This window comes from Limulus polyphemus, unplaced genomic scaffold (genome assembly GCF_000517525.1).
Source record: "Limulus polyphemus unplaced genomic scaffold, Limulus_polyphemus-2.1.2 Scaffold801, whole genome shotgun sequence".
In the NCBI taxonomy this organism is placed as follows: Eukaryota; Metazoa; Arthropoda; class Merostomata; order Xiphosura; family Limulidae; genus Limulus; species Limulus polyphemus.
Window position 1 is genome coordinate 41,487 of NW_013666411.1, and position 26,513 is coordinate 67,999.

A 26,513-nucleotide genomic window follows, 5' to 3' on the forward strand; every position below is an offset into this window, starting at 1 on the left:
TATGTATGTGTGTATATATATATATATATATATATATATTTAGAAAATAAAACCTCTTGTCAATACCAAATATAAAACTTAAAAATATATACAAAAAAATAACATAATAAATTGTTAATAACCATCTCTACATTTAGTAGGAATTTGCCCAAGGCCAGCTATTAAACTATTTGGTCAAACATGTACATACAGACAATGATAAAGCTGCTCACATTAATAAACACCATTATAATTTGAGCCTCTGGTGATAATTATTTCTCCATATGGCCCATCTTGCTCTAATTCTACAGCTTGTTGCTTCTTCAGCACCAAAAATGTGTAGAATTTCTGTGCAACCTTGACAATAAGAAAAACGTATCATTACTGTTATGTTCAAAAGAATTTAGATTTATGTACATATAACTTTAAATTTGAATAAATTTGTAAACAACTTCAACTTTTTCTTTAGAAGCTTTTTACCTTATAGTGATATGGAGCTTATGCATGTTAGAAAACAACAACAAAAGGAATCAGCTTCTACCAATACTTTTATCTTTACTTGCCAATATTTCATAGTTTGTTCATGCTGCTATCAGATCTTATAAGTAGTAGAAAACATGTATTCAAATTTTCTACCCCTGTGTTTCTATCAAGAAAGTGATAAATGTTAGTTTTTCTGAAAGAACATTTCACCTGCTCTACTCATTAGGTCTATTTTCTTCATACATTCAAAGCTAATGTTAATGGATTGTATGTGTTGTGTTTCACAACTAAATAGTATAAATCAAACAACTAAGTAACTGTATTGAAAATGTTCAGCCTCATTCCACTGGACCATATTTTCTGCCTGTTACTAAAACATTGACAACAACTTATACAGTTTGCACTGACATGTTTCAAGCAACATTTAATTCTGAGTAAAAGTTTTGGAGGTGACAGTGTATTACAGTGCTAAAGACTTTAGAAAACAAAAGAAATTGAAGATTGATGATTATTTATGAAAATTATTTTTGATCGTGGAAAAAGTATAATTTTCCCACACTAAAAATATATTTCCGACAGGTTCTTACTTCTGCTCATTCTCATTCAGTGCTGCCTTCTATTTGCAAAATTTTTTTAACTTGCCACAAGCCACTCTCATGTACCCCTCGGTTCACATGGTTTAACTGATTCATGCATGCAAATTGTCATGTGACAAACCTCCACCAATAGACATGCCCGACAGACATGCGAATCCTGTGACTCCCTCTATGTTATTCTACTTAATTTTCACTTCAATTTAGGCAGAAATAAGGTACCTTACTTACTCACATACATGGCTAGAGGGATCAGTTCAAGGAAGAAAGTAGAAGCATCCTTCAAAAGTGTCCAAAGGACACCCTCATGAAGGAACTCTAATAAGAATATGATTCGTTGGATACTGCACCACTTCTGTACCAGGTACTCTTTGCCCAGATGTGGAAAAGGCAAAACATATCCAGGCAGACAAATCTAAGGAGCATATCCCAGTGGGAAAGAAAATGGTCAGTGATTTTAACCACAATATATAATAATTTCAATCTTCCTAGTGAACAAAATGTTGGTGAAAGAAGGGATGTGCCCCAATGTGTAGAGTGGCTGGGGTGCGACAGACCGTACACTGCAAGTCAACTGCTTCCAATACTTGACAGCTGTGAACCAATCCTTTAATTCATATCCCCAACACACTTTTCATTTACCTTTTAGAATATACAACAACAAAAACTTTCTTCAAACAGATGGTTTAAGCATGGGCAACGCTGTTTTACCCGATCTTGCCAACATATTTATGATCCATATCAAAACACAGGCCATACAATCTGCATTTTATCTTCCCCTATACTGGTACAGATATGTCGATGACACTTTTGCCAGTTTCACTTCTATAGAACACATAAACTCCATTCACCCTAACATTAAATTCACCATCGAACACAAAAATAACAAACAGTTGTCTTTTCTTAACCTCGATATTATCAGATTCAACACATATTTCAAAACCAAAATTCACCGAAAAAACACTCACACCTCTTCATCCCCTGGAATTCCACCCATGAATCCAAACAAAAAATTGATATACTAAAAAATATTAGACACACAGCTTCATGACTTTGGTCAACTGAGTACATAGATGAGAAAATAAACTTTATCATGCATTCTTTCATTCAGACCAACAAATTTCCACAAACCATTGTTGAAACATTTCCACACAACCACCAGAACAAAACCTCAAAACTCAACTCACAAACAAAATTGACACTGGTACACCAAACAACAACACAAAATTACACTGCAGTTTACCATTCATCCCTGACATCAGTTAAAAAAAAAATCAACACTTCGAGAAAACTTGCCATCAAACATAAAATAACTGTTGACGTCAAATTCACCCCAAAACCCAGCAATAAACTAAAATCATTATTAAATAAAAATTACATAGAATTACACAATTCCAACGTCATTTATAAAATGCAATGCAATAACTATCCAGAATTGGAAACCAGATTTACTGAACATAATAAAAAACCCTCCCATGTTTACTGCTGTTGCAACTCAAAAAAACATAGTATATCCATGCAAAACACTGTAATTTTAAACTAAGAACCTAACAGCAATAAACGCAAAATAAAAGAAGCTATTTTAATAGAAGAAAACAGCCCCACCTTAAATCAACACCCCAGGGTACCAAGATACCTATATTATACTGTGAAGCAATATCCAGTCATGTGACCTCTTTGTTCTATACTGTATATATATTCATGTATTTCTGTAAACTACTTGTACCTAAGGATGACAAAATATTGTCAAAACATCGTTCATAATAACGTTTTTTCATTTAGATTTGAACAGTTATGATGAAAAAAGCTGTGTGGGTGATATAACAACAAAGAGCTTGAACTGGACATAGAAGTCTATCTGGATCAGACCTGGAAAAAAGGTGGGAAATGGAAGGAAGGGAAATCAGTGAGAAGAAAGAATTATCTTCCCGAGCCACCGATGTCTTGGGAGAGAAAGATAGATTTGGGTAAAGAAGATATGAGGAATGGTACAGAGTACATGAAATGTCAATATCAAACAAATCCGTCAATGACATTCACAGACTAAAAGGAGGAGGAAATATGCTTTAAAGGATAAATTAAACATAGAACAAGAAGACAAGGGTTCAAACAGAAGTAAAGTAAGGCAGTGAAGCACCACGTTGACATCCCAATCCAGAAAGGCTGCATGCCATAGAGGGCAACTAATCTGGAACAGCGTAACAAGAATGACAAGGTTTGGGAGGCAAAAACTTTACGGTACTAGTAAAAATGAAAAGTGTGGGATAGGGCTGCCCAATAACCCACGATTCAAAAACGATTAGAAGAAGGTAAAACTAAAATTGCCAAGAAAGAAGCTACTCGCTGTGATAAACCAGATCACCTTGCCAAGGACCGGATAAAAACCAGGCATGAAGACAAAGGGTAGAAATGGCCGGATGAACTACCTGGGACCAGAGGCTGCCGTATAAGGGATGGAGTATTGGGAAGAGGCAAAAGTGGATCAGATTGGATCTAGAGTAGTCAAAGAAACCACAGTTGGGCTGGCCAGTAAGGGGCAATCAGAAGGACTTGATATGGAGTGAAGGATGATAGAAATCACCCTTGGAAGGAGTCAGATAGGAGAATACACACAAGGGAATTTATCTGTCCAATCCTGACTGAATGTATCGAGATTCACAGCAAGTGAATGAGGCACCAGAGACCAAAACTGGTGATAGTGGCAAATGCATCCAGATGTGAAGTACCCATCCGAGTGCATAACCACCGGAAAACCTGAGGATCTAGAGACCACTCCATCAGATAAATTTTGTCTGGGCGGGATAAATGTGACATGAAAATAGCTGAATACTGTGCGTGTGAGCCCAAAAAAGGATATCCATTGGTTCGACAACAAATGTTCTGCGACCGAATGGTTTTACCTAATCAATATCCTGGAGCTTTTTGCTGTCCATTGGGATTTGGATAGTTTTCTTCCTCTTTCCTTCTTCTCACTGATTTCCCTTCCTTCCATTTCCCACCTTTTTTCAGGTCTGATCCAGATAGACTTCTATGTCCAGTTCAAGCTCTTTGTTGTTGACCTGAAGCAACTTGCTGCTTAACCCACGTCATCCAGCCGTGAAATGAACATCCATAAAAATATATAAATCTGGAGGAGGGGGAGAAAGTGGAACACCCCTGGAAGTGTGAACCTTGTCCAACCACCAATGCAGATCAACTACAAGGGAAGGAGGAAGGGTAAGAGGAATACCCAAGGGATCCTGTGAAAGGTTCCATTGGTCATGAAAAGTCCATAGAGTAGATCTCATATGAGCATGACCCATGGGGTTAAGTGCACCATCTTCAAAAGAATTAGGACCTTGCGAGCAGTAAGGGTGTTGATGCCAGCTCCATCAAACAGAGTCAAAAAGGAGAAGGTTGGGCCTGACTTAGATGAGTGTTGAACAAAACACCCAATGAATAAGATATTAGGTAGGAACAAGAGAAGTGATTGAGGCATGACAAATTGATCACAGTCCGCTAGTCTCTGGTTTTCTTGGGGATAACAAACAGCCTGGAATAAAACTGCAGAGAAGGGTGAATCACAAGACAGCCTCAGACAGATGCTGACATGTGGTAGGATGGAAAAGAAATGGGTATTTGAAAAATGGAGGAGGAAAGAGGAAATGGATGACAAGTCCCTCGGACAAAACCTGAAGGACCCATAGATCCCTGGTGAAGTCTCGCCATAGATGAGAAAACTGGGATAAATGAGCACCCACCAGATGACAGCCCACAGGGTAGTCACCGATACTGTTGGCAGCCAACAATCGCCATCAAATAATACAACGAGAAGATCATCCCCAAGTGTAAGAAACTGGTAAGGGTTGGGAAGGATTAGGATGGGGAACAGAAATAGGGACGAGGCTTCATGTGAGATAAACGATCAACCAACAAGGAAAGAGTTGATTGTTGTCTTACAAATTCCACTCAGAATTCCAAAGTTGCCGGATTATCTCCAAACATGACCAATGGCGAAAAGGGGGCAGGCATAAGTCCCTAAGATAAGGAGATGGCAAATGAATGTGGGACAAAACCATGTCTCTCCCCAAAAGATCCCAACAACAGAGGAACCACATGTGTAAAGAAAGAGATAAAGATGACAAATGTGCTAACAAGGATGTAATTAAAGCAAATGTATCACCCGAAAAACCCTTAGGATCTTGGTGGATCACCTCAAACAAGTACCATAAGATAGATGTGAGAGTAAGATGAAGGCAAGAAAATTGGGCATGGAACAAAAGAACAGGACAATCAAGGTCCACCTCCTAAAATGACAGAATGGTTTCCAGTTGTTGAGAATCAAGGAACAGAAGATCAGCCTGATGGTAGGCTATAGCAAACTGATCCAAAGCCCATAGAGAGTGAGGCATGCCCGTGCCATCATGAAACTGAGATGCAAAATGCTCAGCATGAACCCTAATATGAGCAGATGATGGAAACAATAAATACTGAGAGGAAGGAGTATCATATAACAAGTAAGGTAGAGGATTATAGGAACTCGGAGAAAGGGATAAAACAGAAGATACCTGCAAAATCATGTTCAAAAAAGCCGTATTAGACCTAACAGAATCTACAGTAGGAACTTGGGAAGACATGGCAAAGTCAGGAAGAGGAAAAAGGCTGTCAAATGTGTCATCATACCAAACAGGTTCGGCTTGTTCAGGAGGAAGATGGGCAACATCAGGAGAAGAAGGTCGGCTTAAATAATGATCAATCTGTTGATGAACAACTGCCAATAATTCCAAAGTCGAGTTCTTCCCACCTGAAGCCTGAGTAAATGTGCTGGTAGAACCTCCAATTTGGTAACTTGCACTTCAGAATTCATAATGCAAATGAAAAATCAAACACAACTATGTTAGTAAAGAAAAGCATGGAAAAATGAGTAAGTTCTTTAACTGGGTAGAAAATTAAATAATATCACGATGAAATGAGGTACAAATAACAACTATTAAAAATAAGTAGGAAACTGGAAAATACACAATACAAAAATTCAAAATTCGAAGAGAATACAAAATAAAACATCATCACAAGAAAGTGATAGTTAGGTAGAATAGCATAGGGAGTCATATAAATCGTGGGGGGGGGGTCTATTGGTGGAGGTTTGTCACATGACAATTTGCATGTGTGAATCAGTTGAATCAAGGGGTACGTGGTGGTGGCTTGTGAAAAAAATTTGCAAATAGAGGGCTGCACTAAATGAGAATAGCTATGTATGTGAGCAAAAGTAAAGTACTTGGTTGGAAATAGAAGTAATAACTAGATCTTTCTCAAGGCAAATGAAGTGGACTGCACTTCAGGTATTGTCATAGAAGGCAGAAATACCCAATTGGTTGTTCAATTTCTGAACACCACATGCAAAAGTTCATGTTAGATGAGTAGTATATATTTTATTTTTTATCATGAAATACTAATCCTGCTGCAAAACCTAAAGAAAGAAAATAACCCTAGCTTTCAAATGATATACTACTACATGTTGTGTATAAGACTTAGAAATTACGTATAGCTATTTCAGAAAGATGTTAATCTTTATGAACATGATGGAGCAAAGTCCACCATAGGATGGCTCTGCAAAAGTGCATATTATGCACAGTTTCACCCCCACTCATGTACATTGGGTTAAAATCATTACTCCTTGTGTCATTTTACATATCTTCTAATAAGTACGAACAACTTAAGTACTAATAAGAGTATGTAACTTGAGAAAATTGTTACTTATTGTTTGAGTTCATAAGGTAAACTGTTCTGTGCTTTTATAGATATATATTGAATGTTTCACTATAATTTACATTACTGACAAAATTGACCCACAGTATAAACACTCACTAACTTTTTTAACCTTTTCTTTTTCATTCAGGTGGCAGTATACTGCCATTTCTGTATTTATATTCATAGAAATTAAAAGCTTGTAAGTATCGCATTTGAAACACAGGCACTTCAAACAGAGAGCATGTTAACCATTTGAACGTTTATGACCCTAAATTAGATTTATATTAAAATAAAAACCACTACATGACCTGGCTATATACTATACCATTACACACTATGCCTGTGACCTTTGAACTGAAAGCCAGCTTTCACACACACATACATGCTTAATATCAGAGGCTTAGTCACTTCTTACACTAACCCACTTTATTGAAAGAATTTTGCAATAAAGTAGATTATATGTCATTAAAACTAATGTAAATACACAATTTATATTACTATATGTTATTTATAAGACTTAGAAATTATGTACAGCTGCTTGAAGGACACTAATTTCTATGAGCATGCTGGAGCAAGGTCCACTACAGGATGGTGCTAATTTCAAATTACCAATGGGATCACGTGTAAAGTGAAAAGAAACTGCCAAAATAATAATTTGAATAAAATAAACAAACAAGCAGGGAAAACATTAAGATTGACATATTTTCTTTAATTGTCGTATATAAAACCCAAACCATATTGTAATTGTATTGTTTAAAAGTATGTGACAAAGAGGCTTTTGATTGTACTTACTACAAATTTACAAATTCATACGAGGGAGAAAGGAAGTTCTGTGGCAAACAGATTGAGAGAAAGAAAACAACCCTAACTTTCAGGTAATATATTTTTTATTTCATTAGCTTTGAAAGCTTGGAAATCGTTTAACACAAAGTGCAGCTACTTGGAATTTTACAGTTTTTGACACTATCAATTTCAAACTTTCATTGTTTAAAACTATTTGTGTTAGAAATAAGGAACAAACATGTACAAAATGTAGCTTAAATACTTCTACTCCAAAAATAAAAATTATAATGGGAGGCAAAAAATAAAAAACCTTAAAAGTTACAAGTCTAAATTCTTATTTACTCCAAAACAAATGTTAACAAAAAAATTATTTCAAAGTTAGTTTTATTTTACAGGTGATGTGATTTAGAGAGTGATACCAGACAAAAGTTTTTAATACTTAATGTTATCACATGTCCTTGTTAAACAGACTAGAAAGGTTAAGAATCTTAAAGATAATGCACAAAACATTGGTAATTACAGTAAATAGTTCATTATTGATTGAAGTTTTTTTTTTTTTGGTTAGTAAGAATTTATGTCCCTATTTAAAGTACAGTGAGTTTAAGCAATTTTGCTGTGTAAAAAACATTATAAACAGTTTTTATTTTTATATTTGTCATAAGATAAAACCATTAGGCTTAATGTATTTTTTAACACTAACTTCTTTATTCAGTCCCTTAGGTGATGTTCTGAGAAAAACAGTATATAATAGAACATATTGTTTGATGGTGAAATAAAACATACATACACAGACATTCCCTGTTCCAAGTATATTTTGTATAGCTTATTTTACTGGACATTAAAATTGAATAATCTACAGTTTTTACTTTTAAAGGTGATTTAAACTTACAGATCAATTACATTCAACTTAGCAAAAATATTTCAATTTTAATGTGAATAAAACAAAATAAAAACAGCTTCCTTTTAATAAACAGTAACACTGTCTCAGAGCTTTGGGTCTAATATGCCTTATTCCACAAATGATAGTCTTTAAAAGGGATTAAAATGTTAATTTAATTGTATATTATCTGAAGTAAGACTTAAATTATTCTGTTTTACTAAAATAGGTCAACTCTAACATTGTTAATAGACAAGTACCATGATATAAGGTCTAGTTTGTTACTTGCTAGAGCTGTCGAGCCCTAAAAGTGCATTTCTGAGAATATAACTCATTATTTTTAATATTAACTGGATCTGTCTTTTACTTTTATGTAGATATCTTCAAGATATTTTCAGATGGGTTGTACTAACTTAAAAAAAGCAATATTTGGACTGAATAATTTGTATTTTATTCACAATAATTTAACACATGGAAGCCCAAAATAGAAAAAAACTCACTTGCTTGCGCATGTTGTTTCTCACCAAGTCAGAAAATCGCATCTTTTTTCCTGCTTCTAGCCCATGTTGTATTATGTGAAGCATGTGGACTGTTCTTTTATTAAGAATACGTTCTTCAAACTGTTCATATGTTTCATCTGCTAATTGCTCCTCAGGCTAAATTTTAAAAAAGAACAAAAGAGAGATTATGAAAGTTACTATCTCCATTTATTTTACAGACATTGTGTCAATTATTGTCAAATTATTCATGGACGAGACAGAGATAAACCTGAATGATCTTGGAACACAAACATAATACAGCAGCATGAATATTATGAAGGTTAGTGGTTGTAAAACATGAAGACGAGCTACCAGACCTACAGGGAACTTGTTTTTTTCTAAGCTAAATAAAGAATTATATTTTTATATACTGTCTGATGTAAGTAGATAACACTAAGTATTTTTCAGTCATTTGGTATATTCACTTATTTCTGAACATAATTTGGACCTCTATGTAATATTACCAATATTAAGGAGAAGTATCCATCATCTCTTGAGGAATTGCATAGAACATGGTATATTTATGAGCAAATGATTTTCCATTTATAAATATATATATATATATATATTTTGTCACAGTTTTCACAACTGTTTTGCTAAAATTTTTGTCCTTCAAATTTAGGGATGACAGGTCCATTAAGAAACAAAAGAGCCTTCACCAATTTCAATTTCCCATGTACTGGTAAATTTAGTCTGCTAGCTTTTCATCAAAAGCACTGGTAGTTACGTGTTTGAGAAAGCATCAACAGACATATCTTCTGTATGTATCATTCTTTAAAGTTAGAAAGAGCAAATTAATTCTCTGTCCAAACAAAATTTTCTCTCAATTGCCTTACGTGTATATATAGGTTGTGTTCATCTCACATACTCTTGTTATAGCTATTACTGGGAAATCCTAATTATTACATGATGCATTCTTAACTAATGTCAATCACTTATCTTGTGACCTTACAAATATACTTACTTATAAGATGCTATTTATGCCTATGATGCAATTTCATCTATGCAAGTTACTGATTCTATTGGATTTTGTTAAAGAGCATGAATGATTTCAAATTACTGGCAGGTTAATGTTAATTATACATAGAATTGGCAAGAGGTTGAGAATTGTTTTATATTACCAGGAGTCCCCACCAAAATTAAGACTTAACAGCTTTATGTGTTTGAGAATTACAAAGATCATATTGTGTAGCACGTGAACATGATAAATGTTAATCTGTGTCATACACAAACACAACAAAGGTTTAAATTAATAATACATGAAACACATAAATGTTAGATTGGCTTACAAATAAACACAGTAATGGATAACGTGGGTGGGTGGGGGAGCAGGTATGTGATATTGAATGGTATGTAAAATAATTTTCATCAAAGTCAACAATTCACTACAAAAAACAGCAGTAACAACAACAACTATCAAAAGTTACAGCTTATAACTGATAAAAAAACCAATACAAGCAATGAAAATCAAAATTTAAATAGCTAATAAAAAATTAATATGTACAGTGAAGATAAAGAGTTAAATAAAAATAAACAATACAATGAAGACAGAAAGGTTAAGACTGATTGTGTAAATATTTTATCAAGTTGTCATTGTACATTTAAATATACACAAAGTTCTACACACAATATGCATTTTAACTGTTATAACTACTGTGTTTGTAAAGCATACCAGGCACATGTGCCAGATGCGGCTCAAAACTGTAGTGCATTGGAGGTGAAATGTTTTTTACAAGTTTACCTAAATTATAAATGAAAAAGGTTAATTTTGGATTAAAAACATAATCATCTGAGTGGTTAACCTGGAATTCGAAAATGCAAGAATTATTAAGCTATAATTAGATTATATAGAAATAATATAAAACTCACAGGTCCAACACTAGCTGGAGCAGCATAATCTTCCTCTTCTTCAGCCAACTGCTCTTTATGGTTTACAGTTACTGGTTGTAACAGCTCCTCTTGCTGCTGTTGTACATGCATTTCTTGAACCTTCTCTACTTCAGATTCCACTGGTTGAGGCTGTTGTTGCTGGAGAAGGGGTTCATCATGCAGTGTGGCAATTGCTGTTGCTAAAATATCAGTTGTTTGATGTCCCTCTAATACAGGAAGTGGATGTCCCTCTAAAGGATGAAGTGAATGTTCCTTAATGGGGATAAGTGGATGTTCTTCTACAGGAGGAACTGGGTTAAGAGGTTCAGCCTCTGTTTGAGGACCAAGCTGCATAACAACACATCATAATAACATTAGAACAAATAAAATGTCATAAATAAGCTACTTCTCTGTGAATACTTAAAACTACAACACCTTACATCTTAAATACAGAATGTAAATATAGTTTTTCATTATGTAATTTTACCAAAATGTCATAAATAAGCTACTTTTCTGTGAATACTTAAGACTACAACACCTTACATCTTAAATACAGAATGTAAATATAGTTTTTCATTATGTAATTTTACCAAAATGTCATAAATAAGCTACTTTTCTGTGAATACTTAAGACTACAACACCTTACATCTTAAATGCAGAATGTAAATATAGTTTTTCATTATGTAATTTTACCAAAATGTCATTCTCAACTTTTTTAACACCCAATTAACATTTCTGCATTTTCTATTCACAATAATAATAATAATATGTTTTCTGGTGATTTTTGCTTGTATAATGTACAGTTAATCATTTGCACTCAGAATGAACTTACAACACTACTGCCTATAATCTTACCATTCCTGTCTCATGTACAGGTAAGGGAGGCAACTGTTCTGTTGCTAATGGTACTTCTGTGGAAATATCAAGAGGAAAGTGTGGTATAGACTGATCTATAGGAGGAATAGGTTGTGCTGGTACAGAAGTTTCTAGTTGAGGTTGTTCTATCCTAGACATTTCTTCTGGAATCATTTCCCTCCTCCTTTTGTGTGATGGCACTACATAAAGTTTATCATACACATATAGGTATGGGGTACTTTTACATGTCTGAAGAAATATTCAACAGAATAAATTAGTAGCATCAATGCTATATATTCTTCAAAACTTACATAAATACAGGTTCCCTGTAGTAGGTAAAAGGCAACTAAAAACACCAGACACGTAATGTTCAACAGATTTCAACAATAATACAAAGTAACAAATCTTGAGTACTTAACTCTATACACTTTTAAACAGATATCTTTACCACAACAGCAACAGATAATGAGATACATAAATATGCCATGCACAATATGACTACAATAATGTTTTTATACAGCCAAGCTACGTCCTGCATTATTTCAGTCAAAAATCACAACTGAACATTTTCACACAAAAAATCTTAAAAACCTACAATTCGAAAAACAAACAAGCAAGAAAATGAAGGGATTATTTACATAACTGTTATTTCACAATATCACAAATGAAGTTTTCAGACCTTTAACTTTTTCCCCCAATGAACACATACTCATATGCTTAAACCAGGCCTTGACAAATATTTTCAGATCTAGGAGCCAGCCCCCAAGACTCAGGAGCCAGGTGTGCCTAACCTAACTTCACTACAGTTTTTACCAGGAAATGGGGCTACACTAGTGCCTCGATTATCCAAGTCTCTCTGTTATCCATGATCCTTGATTATCTGCAGTTTTTTCTTTTCCCCAGATCTTCTCAAAATAATTGTGCCATTACAATTCTAGACAATAATTTACATGTTTTGGAGAAATTGTCACTCAAAAATTAATTTTGGCTGCAAAAGTTCAGGTGTTGCACAACATTTGGGGTTTTTGCATGCAGGATCTGGCATGCGTTCAAATCGTATGTTGGCCATTTAAGCCTAGCCTTGCCTCTTTTATTTTTAGCTGTTAAGGAATACAAAATATTTGTAGCTTGGTTAACTTTATTTGATAAATGATTAAAAACATAGTATAGAAAAACACACAAGATACACATTAAGATTTCTTCTGTTCTATGCTGCATGGCAGGCAGCCTTTAACCACAGATGCATGATCAGGTTGTGTTGGAGTGTCACCCAGTTACGTATTGTACTCTTCTTTACTGATAATTGGTATCTTCAGTCTGTTTTAACAAAGGCTTTTTCATAATAATTCCACAGCATAGATTTGTGCTAATTTTTGATTTATTTTTCATATGTGTTCCGTGTTTATAGAAGAAAAAAATTGCTAAATTTAGGAGCTATTTATGCCTACGTTAGCAATTAAGTTCAACTAAAACAGGAATTGACAATCAAAAGGAGGAATTATTATAGAAGAAAAAGTGGAATTGGACTCGTGTAACTCATGAAATTCAGAATAAATTGAGTGTGACCAACTGACTGACCGATCAACACTTGGCTTTTATGATTATGATGACTCTTATAATTTTTCATGATAATGTGATTAAACAACAGTAAAAAGATTATAATTTAAAAAAGGAAGTTAAATATATTGAAAAATTTTATTTATATTAAACTAATGGGCTAACTAGTGAAATACACTAGTGTCTCAATTATCCACATGATATTAGTAACGTGTTGTGCAACTGCAGCACTTCATTCCTGAAAAAACATGAAGAAGTGCCAAATTCATCAATAAAATCATAGAAACAGTTTGATTTAGGACTCAAAGAATGCAAAAATAGATCCAGACTTCCAAGTGTCCAGATCTGTTCTAGATTCGAGTTCCATTTAGCACAGCCTCATGCATGAATAAAATGAGAGAAAATACTAGGCATCATGATGGAATTTTAGTCACCATGGTGACCTGGCACCCGAGATCTGTCAAGGCTTGGATTAAACATACCCTTTTTTTTTTAAATTAAACATTTGAAAGCTGTAAAGAAAAAAATCTAGATATAGATGGGGTATTAAAAACTCTAACTTCAATGATTTAGATACTTGCACATTGGCATTAAAACATACACAATATACACAGAATAATGCTTAGTGCACTGTAAAAGAAATCCTACCTTCCTCTTCTCGGAGATGTTCTGGCTGTCCATCTAAATCAATTTTATCTTCTTCAAGACCAAACTCCTCATTATCCACAGGCCTGCTTGTCAAATGCCTTTGGTAAAGCTGAGATTGTAATTAATAAAATACTCATGAAATATTATATTTCTATATAGTGTTAGTAACATTTTCAGTGTTCTGCTTCCAACAGCATCAGTCACATTATGAGAAAGCTTTATTTCTAGTGAAATAATTTATATTTTTCATTATTATTTTGTTAATGTTTAAAGGAACCTAAATGAAAAAGCATTATGTATCAATGATTTTTAAACTTCACTAATTACTGAAATGTTTACTAGAAGTTAGCAGGTTAGGAATGTATTAAATACTGTAACTTAGAAAATCAAGAAGAATTAATAGAGCTCTGTTCCAAGCAAATAATATGTAATATAAGGCTACCTTTGATAAGCTTTTTGAGAGAATGGGTCGGCCTGGTAGGGCAAAAAGCTTCTCAACTCCTCCACTTTCTTTCCAGTGCATAAGTCGTTTAGTTGGAGGAGCCAAATCAAGGGTGGTAACAATGTCTGTTGTATCAGAAAGCTGGGACTTCATCTCTTCCCCAGATATGTTTTTCACTTCATCCACAACCAGTTTTCGTTTACGTTTACCTTTGGCTTTTTCTGCTCCTAGAAAGGTGATATAACATCAAAATGTTTATTTTACCAATGTGGTTAAAACAAATATTAACCACATGTGTAAAAACTAGCATTTAAGATTACAAACATTTTGTAATTATAACGAAAATATTGGTTCCTAAATTCTGACAAGTTTTTGGTTCATTGCTCTGAGATTTCTGAGAATATTAAAAAACTGGAAAGCCCTGCTGGGTATCTAATAATCAATTCAAATAAATTCTCAGTATTGACTGAAATACCTGATAATTAATTTTTTTAACAACTTGGATGATTCATTATACAAAGCTATATATAAAGCTTTTAAACTAAAAACAAATCCAGTATTTTTTTAAGGAAGTTACTAATCATGTTCTTAGTAAAATTAAAACACAACTATAGTAGTTAATTATAAATAATAATCAAACTTTTATGCTAAAAACTCAGTACTGACCTAGATACTTAATTTGTAACAAAGTTCTTAAACTAAGAACACATCCATTATAATTAAAAAAAACTTAAAATAAAAAAGTTCTTAACCTATAATAACTTCTATTAAAAGTTATCTTTACCATGTACTAGAGTAGCATCAAGTGGTGCAAGAGCAAAAGTCTCTTCTTCATTATGGATTAAAGTTGTCTGGTCTTGTGGCATGACTTCAGGCTGGGGCAGGGCACTTTGATCAGCATCTGGTGGTGGAGGCATGCCTCTATCATCCCCTCCTCCAGTATCATCAGCCTGCATGGGTTGAGCAGCTTCTTCTGGTGGAGGAACTGAACCAGGAGTTGAAGGAGCTGATATCCTCCCCATGGAAGGAGGACCCATATCTATTAAATACAAAAGCTCTTGTACAAATGGTGTAATCTCAAACTGGTGTTACTCATACTTCTTTGAAAATTCTCTGTCTGAGTTAATAAAAGATTTTGTAAATATTAATACATAATAATCACAAAAGCCTTCAAATATTATATTGGATGATCATAGTTTTATGGCATCATAATGATGTATACATCATTCTATTGATAGTCCTAAAGAAATCATTAATTCCTATTTCACACCAAATAACCATTGAATGTAATATCAGGCTTTAATCTAGGCTAAACTTGAATGAAAATGTATCTGAAAAATACATCAATATACTTAACCTGTTTCACATATGTAATATGTAATATGGGGGGGGGGGCACTCAAAATAAATTAAACAAACCCACACCAAACAAGATTTTAAATTAAACACACTGAGATTCATTTGAATGATTCATATTCACTAACCCTATCGCCCCAGGTACCCTTCACTGCGCATTACACAAGGTTTTAGTGTCTTACATTTAAAATTTTACTACATTACTTTTTGTTTATGTTATACCAATTAAAATAGCATAAAATATTAGTTAATAATTCATCTTTTAATAGTATAAAAGTTTAAAGTTCTTAATTCTACAAGGCAATATTTAAAAAAATCCTGAATTTCCACTAGTGTGATCCATGTGACACATTTTCTCTAACATGTCATCATCCCTATTTTATCCACCACCTCTCAAAAAAGTACGAGATTAAACGTAAAATACTCTCTATAAAATTTTTATTGCTCAAACAAACCATAATTTTTATAGCCTCCAATTTTGTTTGGTTACAGTGCTATCAATTGGAAAATTTTGAGAGGTAAGTGAATTTGTCTACTTTTTGCATGTTATTAGACTATATTCTTTGGTGCATTATTAAATTAAATCAAAATTATTAAGTACATTACTATCTATAGTACATAATAATTAGGATTAACTCTCTTCAAAAACCTGAGAGCAAGAAAAAAGAAGATTGGGTAAGTACTTTATTTCTTGTTTTTCATATTTATTCTTTCTTTATTATTATAAAAGTAGCTAAAATATGAAAATACAGATCTTTTTAAATTATTTAAGACTAGATTAGGTAAAATAAGTAATAATAATAATAATATAATACTTAAAATGCTTCACAAGGCACACACGTGAGCAGCTTGTGGGTAATATAATTCGATAGTATGACTTGAGCTGCATGTTCCCTGAGTGATTTACAACTTATAATGGCATGGATAGTAGTTAGACACAGTTCAAAGGGCAATAAAACTATAAAATTTAATTATAAATAGATGTATACTGTTATGAACTTAGAGCTACTTAGGATAAACGTAGAATGTAGTTTCATGTTACAATTTGAAGTCATTCTAAAAAGAAAAAAAAGGCATTTAGGTTTATTTCGATTTTTTTTGTGGTTATGAGGTTGGTCAAATTGACCGATCCCATTTTGAGATAGGGTAGAGAAAATAACAGATAAACTATAATGTTTTACAGAAAAAAAAAACGTTTAAATTGCATTTAGGAGATTTTCGGGATTACACAAAGGAAATTTGAGATTTTTGAGATGAGGAAAAGTATTTTTAATTTTAACATGAAAATTACTTTGCACACGGACTATTCAAAACAAATACTCAATATATTAATACGTCTCTCATATAAATCATCATGCGTCAACCCTTCACCAATAAGAGTACGACATACTCTCATGTCACACCCTCTATTCAATCCTACCAAACTATCGTATCTTGGCACAAGATGGAAGCACTGGTTTTCAGTGGAGAGGAAAAGTGGGAAGCATGAAAGGAGGTAAGTACCTATCAAAATATATTTCCAGAACAGGAAAATTATAACTTCCAATATGGTACATTACCTCCGCTCTCATAAATAGCTAGAATCCCACACTGAATAGGTGGAGGGACCAGTGTGAGGGAAAGAAAGAAGTGTCCTTTGAAAGCATCCAAAAGACACTCCCAAAGAGTAAACAGTCAGATTCTAAGATCTGATGTGGGGGACCACACCACATCTGAATCAGGTATCATAGAAAGATTTCACACATATGGGCAGAAAACGGAGGAGCACATCCAAGTGGGAGAGAGCTAAGGTTGGTTAGTGATCCAAACTATATAATATTCATGCAACTGTATCCCAGAAATTATAAAAGTGGGTAAAATTAAAAGGGGTTGTCCTAGGTGTAGAGTGGCTAGGGCATGACGAACCATACACGGCAAGTCAACTACATTCAAACTCATGCTGCTGGGAACCGACATCCATGCAGGGGTAGGATGAGGATCATCCCATCAGTAAGTCAACTACAATTCAAAGTCCGGACACAGGGGGTAGAAAAGAGGATTATACCATCAGCAAGTCAAGTACAATCCAAAACCCATGCCACTGGGAACCAACATCCATGTGGGGGTAGGAAAGAGGATAATACCAGTGGCAAATCAACTACAATCCAAAACCCAGCCATCTGGTGGGGGTAGGAAAAAAGGATCATACAGCCTTCACCTCAAGTTCATGAGGCCGGAGGGAATCAAGAACCCCCAGACCCGAGAACAGGGCACATGTTAATATAAGTAATTGATAGATTAATCCAGGAACCCAACATCTGGTATTAAAAGTATGTCAGCATAAAGTTAAACATCTCCCTCAAAAGAGAAATTGAGTGGAACTGCCCCAAGCACAGTAACATCCTCAGAATAATATGCATCAAGGGATAGCAGAAGGAAAAGAACCATAATAATCTGCAAGTACACCCATAGTGACCCACAACATGGATGGAGTAGCAAAAGTAGAATCGAGGGAGGAATATGGACATCCGTAATACATGTGTGAGGACTTGTGTTCATTGGTTCAACTATAAATCCGAAACTCAGCCACTGAGAAGTGATATCCACATGGGAATAGTATGAAAGATCCCAATCAAAGGGGTGAACTGCAATTTTGATGATTCACTCCCCTTTAAATTTGTTTCATAATAGAGGATATTACATCATCTACACCAGCAGAACACCACTGCCCTACTGTCAAGTGAATAGTTTTAAAATCATTTCTATATTCTGTATATATTTCATTATCACAGCCAGGAGGATGTCTCCACAGTCCATCACCCAACGGCTTGGAACTGGAACGTAGTAAGGACTCTCTTAACTCAACTAGAAGAAAAAAAAAGGGGGGGGGGGTAAAATGCAGTGTAGAGTCCAGAGGAACATCAACACCTGAGACAATGCAATTGGTGACCACGAAAGACCAATCTTTAAAATCAGACCATACCAATTTACTCAATATAAGGCATGACAGGGATGAGCAGCTATCTTCTTCTGCTTTACCCATGTAGTCAGGGACGGGCAAATTTTTTGTTACTCCACTGAAGTCAAAGCCACTGGAAAACAAAAGGATCGAGAGACCACTCTGTCAGATAGATTTTATCTGGATGGCAATCTGATCCACAACAAGAGCAAAAGCACTCAAAAAATGACATGCAGGGATATGAATATTGAGCATGTAGGCCCAAAAAGATCCAATGTATGAATACAGAGGGATCAAGAACGGGTGACACCCTGGTGATTGAGATAAGCAATTATTGGAAAAAAGTCGGAATGGATCTTTACCAGACAATTTCTGGTCAGACAGAGAAAATGAACCAAAGCACAACTTACAGCAAGAAGCTCCAGGATGTTGATATGAGAAGATTTCTCACCCACAGCTCAAAACTCTGAATGTTCCTGTTGATCAACCAATGCCACCTATCCCTGAAGGGATGTGTCCATGAAATGTGTAAATCTGGATGAGGATGAGGAAACAGGACATCCAATGACATGTGATTAGTGTCTAACCACCCATGCAGATTATCGACAAGAGTAGTAGGAAGGGTAATAAGAGCCGACAAAGAATCCATTGCAAGATTCCATTGGTTGTGAAGAGTCCATGAAAGAACTCACATGTGAGCCTGATCTAAGGGGGTAAGGGCTGTCATGGAAGATCACATCCCCAAAAGCGACAGAACCTCGCGAGCTGTAATAGAACTGAAAGCCCCATTGAACGAAGTCAAAGAGGAGAAGGATGGGCCCAACTGAGATGGGTGTTTAAAAAGAAAAACACCCAAATGGACAAGATATTGAATAGGTCGCAGTAAGAACTTCTCCAGCTTGATTAACCAGCTCACTATAGCCACCTCCAAGAGCAGCTGATGAGGGTAACAGGCAGACTCCCGTTTGGACACAAATTTAGGAAATGAATTAGACTTATGCATATTCTGATATGAATAAATAATTTTAGCATCACAAGCCTGATTTTTGCCAGTTTCTTGTATTTTGTAAATATGTACCTTATTTGATCAGTATTTTCTTATGCGCAAAACGTTTAGGTAATTCTGACACTGGCAGAAGTAACAGACAATTACTTGACAGAATATATACACTTTTCTACGACTACTTAACCCTGTTTAAACTTGCATGAACTGACCTGACAAGGATCAGAGCCAGTAAGATGGAATGTTCTGTTCAAATTTTGGAAACTTTTTTAGAGTATTTTATGAACTATAATCCTTAAACCTCTTTTAAACAACAGTAGGACTGTACAAAATTCAGTACTGTGACTAAAGGGTAAAACAAGTCTGCACACACATACTAGAAAAATAGTAAACCATATACTACTATCTACTATCTTACTGACAACACACAACTTTCATTATATTTTTGTATCATGTGTTTATTAGACACTTGAAATGTATTTAAACGCAGGTAAATTAAATTATTAGTGATTTGTAATTGGTCTATTTCCTATTTAAAGTTAAAAAGAAACAAGGAATAGATAAAAAAAAGCTTTTAACTTACCATACATGTCATCATCGTCATCAGACTCTGTAGGCCTGGCTTCTATTTGTGGTGCAGATGAAGGACCTTCCTGAGCCTCAGGGAGATTTTCAGCATTGCTAGTATCCATGGGTACATGGCCTAGTGGGGCATCATCAAAAAGTCCAGCAGGCTCAAATAATCCTGATGCATCTCCTTCTAAATTTAACAGAATAATTAAATAATTTTAAAATCAGTAATATCAGGTTTTAGCTTCTTTATCTATGTATATATAAAAAGCACAAACATCTGTGTGTTTGTCTGTTATCTAACTACATCTAGATTAATGGGCCAATTAATACCAAACTTTGTTGGATGATAGTTTAGAACAAGGGGCATGTTAATAGGGGGTTCACAACATCCTCCATCCTATTATTGCTATTATTGAGCATTTATTATCTTTGATGTAAGTTAAATACATTCATAGATGATGCTACTTCCTTACATAAAAAAAAAAGAAGTTTCTATAACACAACATACACACAGTACTGGGGGAAGGCACACAAACATCTTATATATCTCAGAGTGCTCCAGCACTCTCTGTGGATGAAAGCAATGAAAAAATGGCCACCACTATCGCAATGCTACATAAACTCAGCTGAAGAGTTTACTCCAATAGCTACAATAAGACTGATATGAAGAGCCATTTCTCGAATTATACCCATTTCCTTCTTTTACCTGTGACCTTTCAACTTTGGCCCATTAGACACTTCTGCAGATGACCATCAATTAATTAATCACATGAAACACTGTGGAAAGATATTAAGAGCTGGGTGTTAAAGCAGGTAACAGAAAAAAATAATATAAATAATGAATATTGCAATGTTATGTTATAAATAAATTGTATGAAAGTTATGAGTTTTGTGTTTATTTATCATAGCATCCACCCCCATATTTTTTTAAGTTCATAACCCAGACATAAGACAGGTACCTTAGTTTGATTCACATAAAAAGAAGCCTTGATAAAAAAAATGTAGAATTCAAAAAGGAATGTTTTTTTTTTTCATAACTTTATGAAATTTAGAAACAAATTCCAAATGTATAGCCTTTATTAAGACTTTTATATAAATATTTTTGAGCATACTTTAGCTTTGTTTCTTTAAGTCCTGTGATCTGGCACATACAGTCAACCCTATCAGACAAGTCTTTCCCAGTTTCTCTACTGCTGATATTCATATTAAGATACAATACTATAAATCAACCATACCTAACAACTTCAGCTTCTCTATCATCACAATCATACAAAGCCCTTTTTTCACAGTTTCTCCACAGCAATGCTTATATAGTGCATATTCTGTTACATTACAAAAGCCGTGATCTCTAAGCCCTCTTTTGTAAATTCTTAAAAAATGATATTAATGTACAATAATTGAACCCTACTGGAAAAAGTATTTCCTAAGGTTTCTTCAAAACTATTATGCATTGTATTATGCATATTATTTAGATCACTGAAAATTAATGCTTCTATTGTGGTTTTGTATTTGAAATTAGGCCTGCAAGTTAACATGGCTGTAGCAAATGTTTATTGAAAAAATAAATTAATTCATTATCATTATATGGACTAAACTTAGCATTATTTTAACCAAATAATCCAAAAGAATCCTCCCCAAAATAGAACATGTTACAACACTAGTGACAGAAGCAGGATTATTTTAGTAAAAATAAACAGGACTTTCACTAAATACACAGGCCTGTGAACTTAAACTTCATAAAAGTTGTTTTGGTTTTAATAATAGATTTCCCATAATTCATCTATACAGATTTCGAAAATAATATTAATATTTTTCTAACCCATAACGATTTTTTACAAATTGGGAAGAAAGAAAAACTCTTGCTTAGATCAACTTATTATTTTGTTTACCACATTGAAAATTTTTTATTATTATGTTTGTTAACAAAAATACAAACAAACAAGAAAAGGGAAGAACATTGATGTGAAACGAATATGCATCCTCATTCATCCTGATTTTTTGTGAAATTTATGTCTTTTAGTCTCAAACTACGTATTGTGATTTTTTTTTGTATGACATTTTGTGAAAAATCTGTACATGATGGAGAAAAATGGATATACTTTTTGGATTCAGAACAGGAATTACTATAGAACATGTAAAAATTTCAAGACAATTAAACCATAGGCCTGTAATATAAATTTCATTATGATGATAAAACAGATAAGAATTGAGATTGAAACTCTGCTGGAAATGATGAAACAATTAAAAGAAAGCCAAGAAGAGGGAGACAGAAAATTAAAAGAGCATCCAGAAGCAAAAAATTAAAATAAAAACAGGAAGAAAGAGACAAAAAGTTAGAAAAATAAAGGAAGAACAAGAAGAAATATACAGGAAATTAAAAGATCAATAGGTAATAAAGAGGAATTTAAGAGGAAAGTTTAAAAAAAAGAGAAAATAATTAAAAAAGAAATAAAAACAAAAATAAATATGATTGAAAACAAGATTGATGAAGCAATTGGAGATGTACAGAGGGATAACAATAATAAGAGAAAAGAAGTACAAAAAAAACCACCAACAAAGTATGGAAAGGCTGTAATGAAGTATTACAAAAAGAGATCTGGAAAACGAATTGGTAAATGCAAAGATTAAACCAGTCATACCTTTTTCTGCATCTGCCCAAAAATTCCAACCTAAAACACCATCCACTACAAAATATGAAAACTTAATTGGTCTACCCCTTTACTACTACTGCTGTGTCATCTGTTACTGCATGAGCTTCTTGGACAATTCCAGCCATGTAACTACCAAATCCAGTTCCAGAATTTAGCTGGTCAGTTCAATAACATTGCTTGATTGAGAAAACCAATGGATTATGATAGAAAGGTACCATGGGAGGCATATCACGTTCATTAAAAAATAATTTCCAGAGTAAAGAAGTGGAATAGTGAACAACAAGCTATTATCACGCTGCCCATTTAAAAGGATTTGTTTGTTTGTTTGTAATTAAGCACAAAGCTACACAATGGGCTATCTGTGCTCTGCCCACCACGGGTATCGAAACCCGGATTCTAGCGTTGTAAGTCCGCAGACATACCGCTGTACCACTGGGGGGACCATTTAAAAGGACCAGCTTTACTGACACTAAGTAATTTTCTCGTTGAGAGGCTTAAAAACTATCAAGCATTGGTAGCTGCCTTATCTAATAGGTTCAGAGTGACATACCAGAAAGAAGTATCAAGCGCAAAGTTCAGGAACAGCTGTACCTGTGGAAGATTTGGAAAGGATCACCCAATTATCTTACTCAGATACTCCATGGGAAATGATGGACTCATTGGCACATAACCAATTTATAGGTGATATAACAATTAGCCTGAAGCAAAGTAAGTTCAGATCTTGAAAGAAAGCTTTACAGTTGGTGATGGAAAACTTGCATTTATTAAAGTTACAAATAAACAATGAAAGGCACCACCTAAAAGTTACAGGATCATTAAATCAAGTAGTAATGAAACATCAAGTGCCCTTAACATTAGTTTAGAAGAACTGAAAGGATTAGTTGGACAACTAATTACAAAAAATGAAGGAAATAAACCACAAGAAAATAGATATTTTAAGTGTAACTTGAAAGAACATACTATCAGGAACTGCAGACAAAAGAATAAAAACTCCTCTCAAAGGATACCAGAAAGAGGGAACTGTTATAGTTGTGAGAAATCTGGCCTATGGGGAATCAAGAACCGTTAATACACCACAAACAAAAAATCCTAAGAATGAGTCTTTGATCCCAATCAATTCAACGGAACAACAAAGAGTCAACCATACATCAGAAAACAGGAATTAGCTTGACTTATGAGCCAAAGTTTAGTTGAGAATACTCCATATGCCCCCAAAAGATATTGAACGGTTCATTATTTAAAGAAACCAATCCATGGGAAGTCTTGAAATATAGTATTAAACACTGGTTTTATAGCTACTGTAGTTCAACCTGATTTAGTAATGACAAGTGAGAAACTGCCTCCGCTGACTAAGAAAGAAGATGGATTGACAAGAAGAATGGACATAAAGTTCCAGCAACAAGAAAGTTGGAAGTTACCATTACTGTGGGAAACTTTTCTTTGTCTCATAATGTATGGGTAATTGCCATTAAGGAAGAGTGAATATTGGGAACTGACTTCATGTGGAGACATGGATGCAAGGTTAGGCTAGCTTCAAATAACTTCACAGTCTATGACCAGGAAATCCCTGTGTGCTACATGACAATTACTACACCAGGGTTGAACTTCCAGCATCAACAAGAAGAGCAGTCACTGTACCACCAAGAAATGAAATACTCATACTTGGAGTTATTAGGAATAAATATATGGCTAGTGACAGGGGCATAGTGGAACCAAACACTCCAGCATATCCTGAGGGATTGATGGTTGGAAGAGCTCTCATGAATCTAAAGAATAAAGATATTATACATAACTTTACATGGGAAAAACTTAAATCAGCCAGTGACAAAATCAAAAGTTGATATAATGTAATACTGATAAGACTGTATTCCATCAAGGTGACATAGTATGTCTGAACAATTTCTACTGTACACTGAAAACAAGCAATCTTGTGGTTCACAGAATCCAGAATGTGGGGGATTCATCCTGTTCAAAACCAGGTGGCATCGGGAATTTGTCTTCTGGTCCACAGTAAGAGGAGAATACTCACCATTTACACCAACAGAACACCACCACCCTACTCTCAATTGAGTGGAAGCAGTCACACTCAGGAAGAAGATTCCATAGTCCTCTGCCCCAGTGGCTAGGAATTGGAAAGCTGCAAGGACTCCTGTACTCCACTGGAAGAGGAGAGGAACAACCTGGTGGGGAGTCTTGGAAAATGCAAAACCATAAAACAGTGCAATGGGTGACCATAAAAATCCTATTTTGAAAAGCAGACCAGTCCCGGTTTATTCAACTAGGACTGAAGGGATGGGCAGCAATCCCAACACTGCTTTACTCATGATAGTATGGTATAGTCTGGCACAAGCCTTATTTAGAAAGCAGGGTATTGTAAGGAACCCGCTAGTGGCCTTGTGGAACACCCCATTCCATTCCAACAACCCAGATAGGACACACATGCATACAAAGTACACAACCAACATCAGGCCACCCAGGAACCAATTTTACAGACCTGTAAGATCATATGGTGTGGATTTAAAGTTAAGTATACCCTGACAGGCACCACTGAGCAGGATCCAGAGACATATACACAGGCCACTGTAATAGTAAGATATATAAAAAGAGAACTTACCCATTCAGAGCCAATAAGGGATATGTAGAATGGTGACAGGAGGAAGTTAATATCTGGAAGAAGAGATGGCCAGAAGATGATAAAAATGTGCAATGAAAGTAAGTGAGTAATCCACATGTCAGTTTGCCTGAACTCCTCCAATGGATGACAAAAGTGAAAAGCCAGAGAGAAAGCAAGATGTAAAATTTGGTGAGGAGACATGAAAGAGTCAAAGTGAATCTACATCGAACGAAGCATAGGCTAAATGAATGAGGTGCTTTCCCTTGAGAGTAATTGGAGAAATATATTGGGAAAATGAGGAATTACAAAGAATAAGTACATAGGAGCATAGCAGGCTAAAGAATAACAAAGAATGGGATGGGACAGAGAAAAACAATTCTAAACAGTATTAGAATAATATTGAGAAACAGGAGGAAATAAATATAGGAAGCAGGAAAGGCATACACATTACATCTCCTATGGCCACAGACAAAATGTAAGAAGTAGGATCTAAGTGAAATATGGTACAAGGAATAAGAGACTAAAATGTAAGAGTTTGGAGAACAGTATTCAGGTCCAAATCATGAAGGACTGCAAGAAAAGGAGAACAAAGGTGGCAAACGAACAAAAAAGGATAGGAAAGACAGGAGAGAAGAATATATTATGATAATAAGACACCTGAAAGTATTAGATAGAGCTGCCTGGTTACCAGCCACCAGCCATGGTCGAAAGCAGTAAGCCTCATTTGAACAGCCAAGGAAAAAATGTGAGAAAAATAGGGTATAGAAGGAAGGGAATGGAAGAACAACTGTCACAGAGAACAACTATAGAATATGCACCCTTGTTGTGGACAGACAAGAAAAGTTAGAATGAACTGAACAAGAAAGAAAGAAGGCTACACGTAAAGAGAGTCTGGAATGTCTTGCAAGGAACTGGACCAAACCCACACATGAAAACAGAGTGATGACACTGCTGGATGGGAGAAGGAGGAGTAAAAATGAAATATATGCGCTAGCCGTCCCTAATTTAGCAGTGTAAGACTAGAGGG

At 34.7% G+C, this 26,513-nt stretch overlaps 1 protein-coding gene across 4 annotated transcripts in view; it reads right to left on the reverse strand.

Annotated features, from left to right (window-relative positions):
- Positions 1-7: 7 nt before the first annotated feature.
- LOC106460595 (double-strand-break repair protein rad21 homolog) overlaps positions 8-26,513 on the reverse strand; it is a 43,115-nt gene continuing 16,609 nt past the window's right edge. For all 4 annotated transcript variants that reach the window (XM_022387348.1, XM_013920313.2, XM_022387346.1 and 1 more), the window contains 8 exons: positions 20,232-20,408; positions 15,137-15,391; positions 14,353-14,579; positions 13,911-14,019; positions 11,706-11,905; positions 10,851-11,198; positions 8,943-9,098; positions 8-336 (listed from right to left, as the gene is read on the reverse strand). In XM_022387348.1, coding sequence (XP_022243056.1) covers positions 214-336; positions 8,943-9,098; positions 10,851-11,198; positions 11,706-11,905; positions 13,911-14,019; positions 14,353-14,579; positions 15,137-15,391; positions 20,232-20,408 — 1,595 coding nt within the window. In that variant the 3' untranslated portion in view covers positions 8-213. The remainder of the gene's footprint in view (positions 337-8,942; positions 9,099-10,850; positions 11,199-11,705; positions 11,906-13,910; positions 14,020-14,352; positions 14,580-15,136; positions 15,392-20,231; positions 20,409-26,513) is intronic.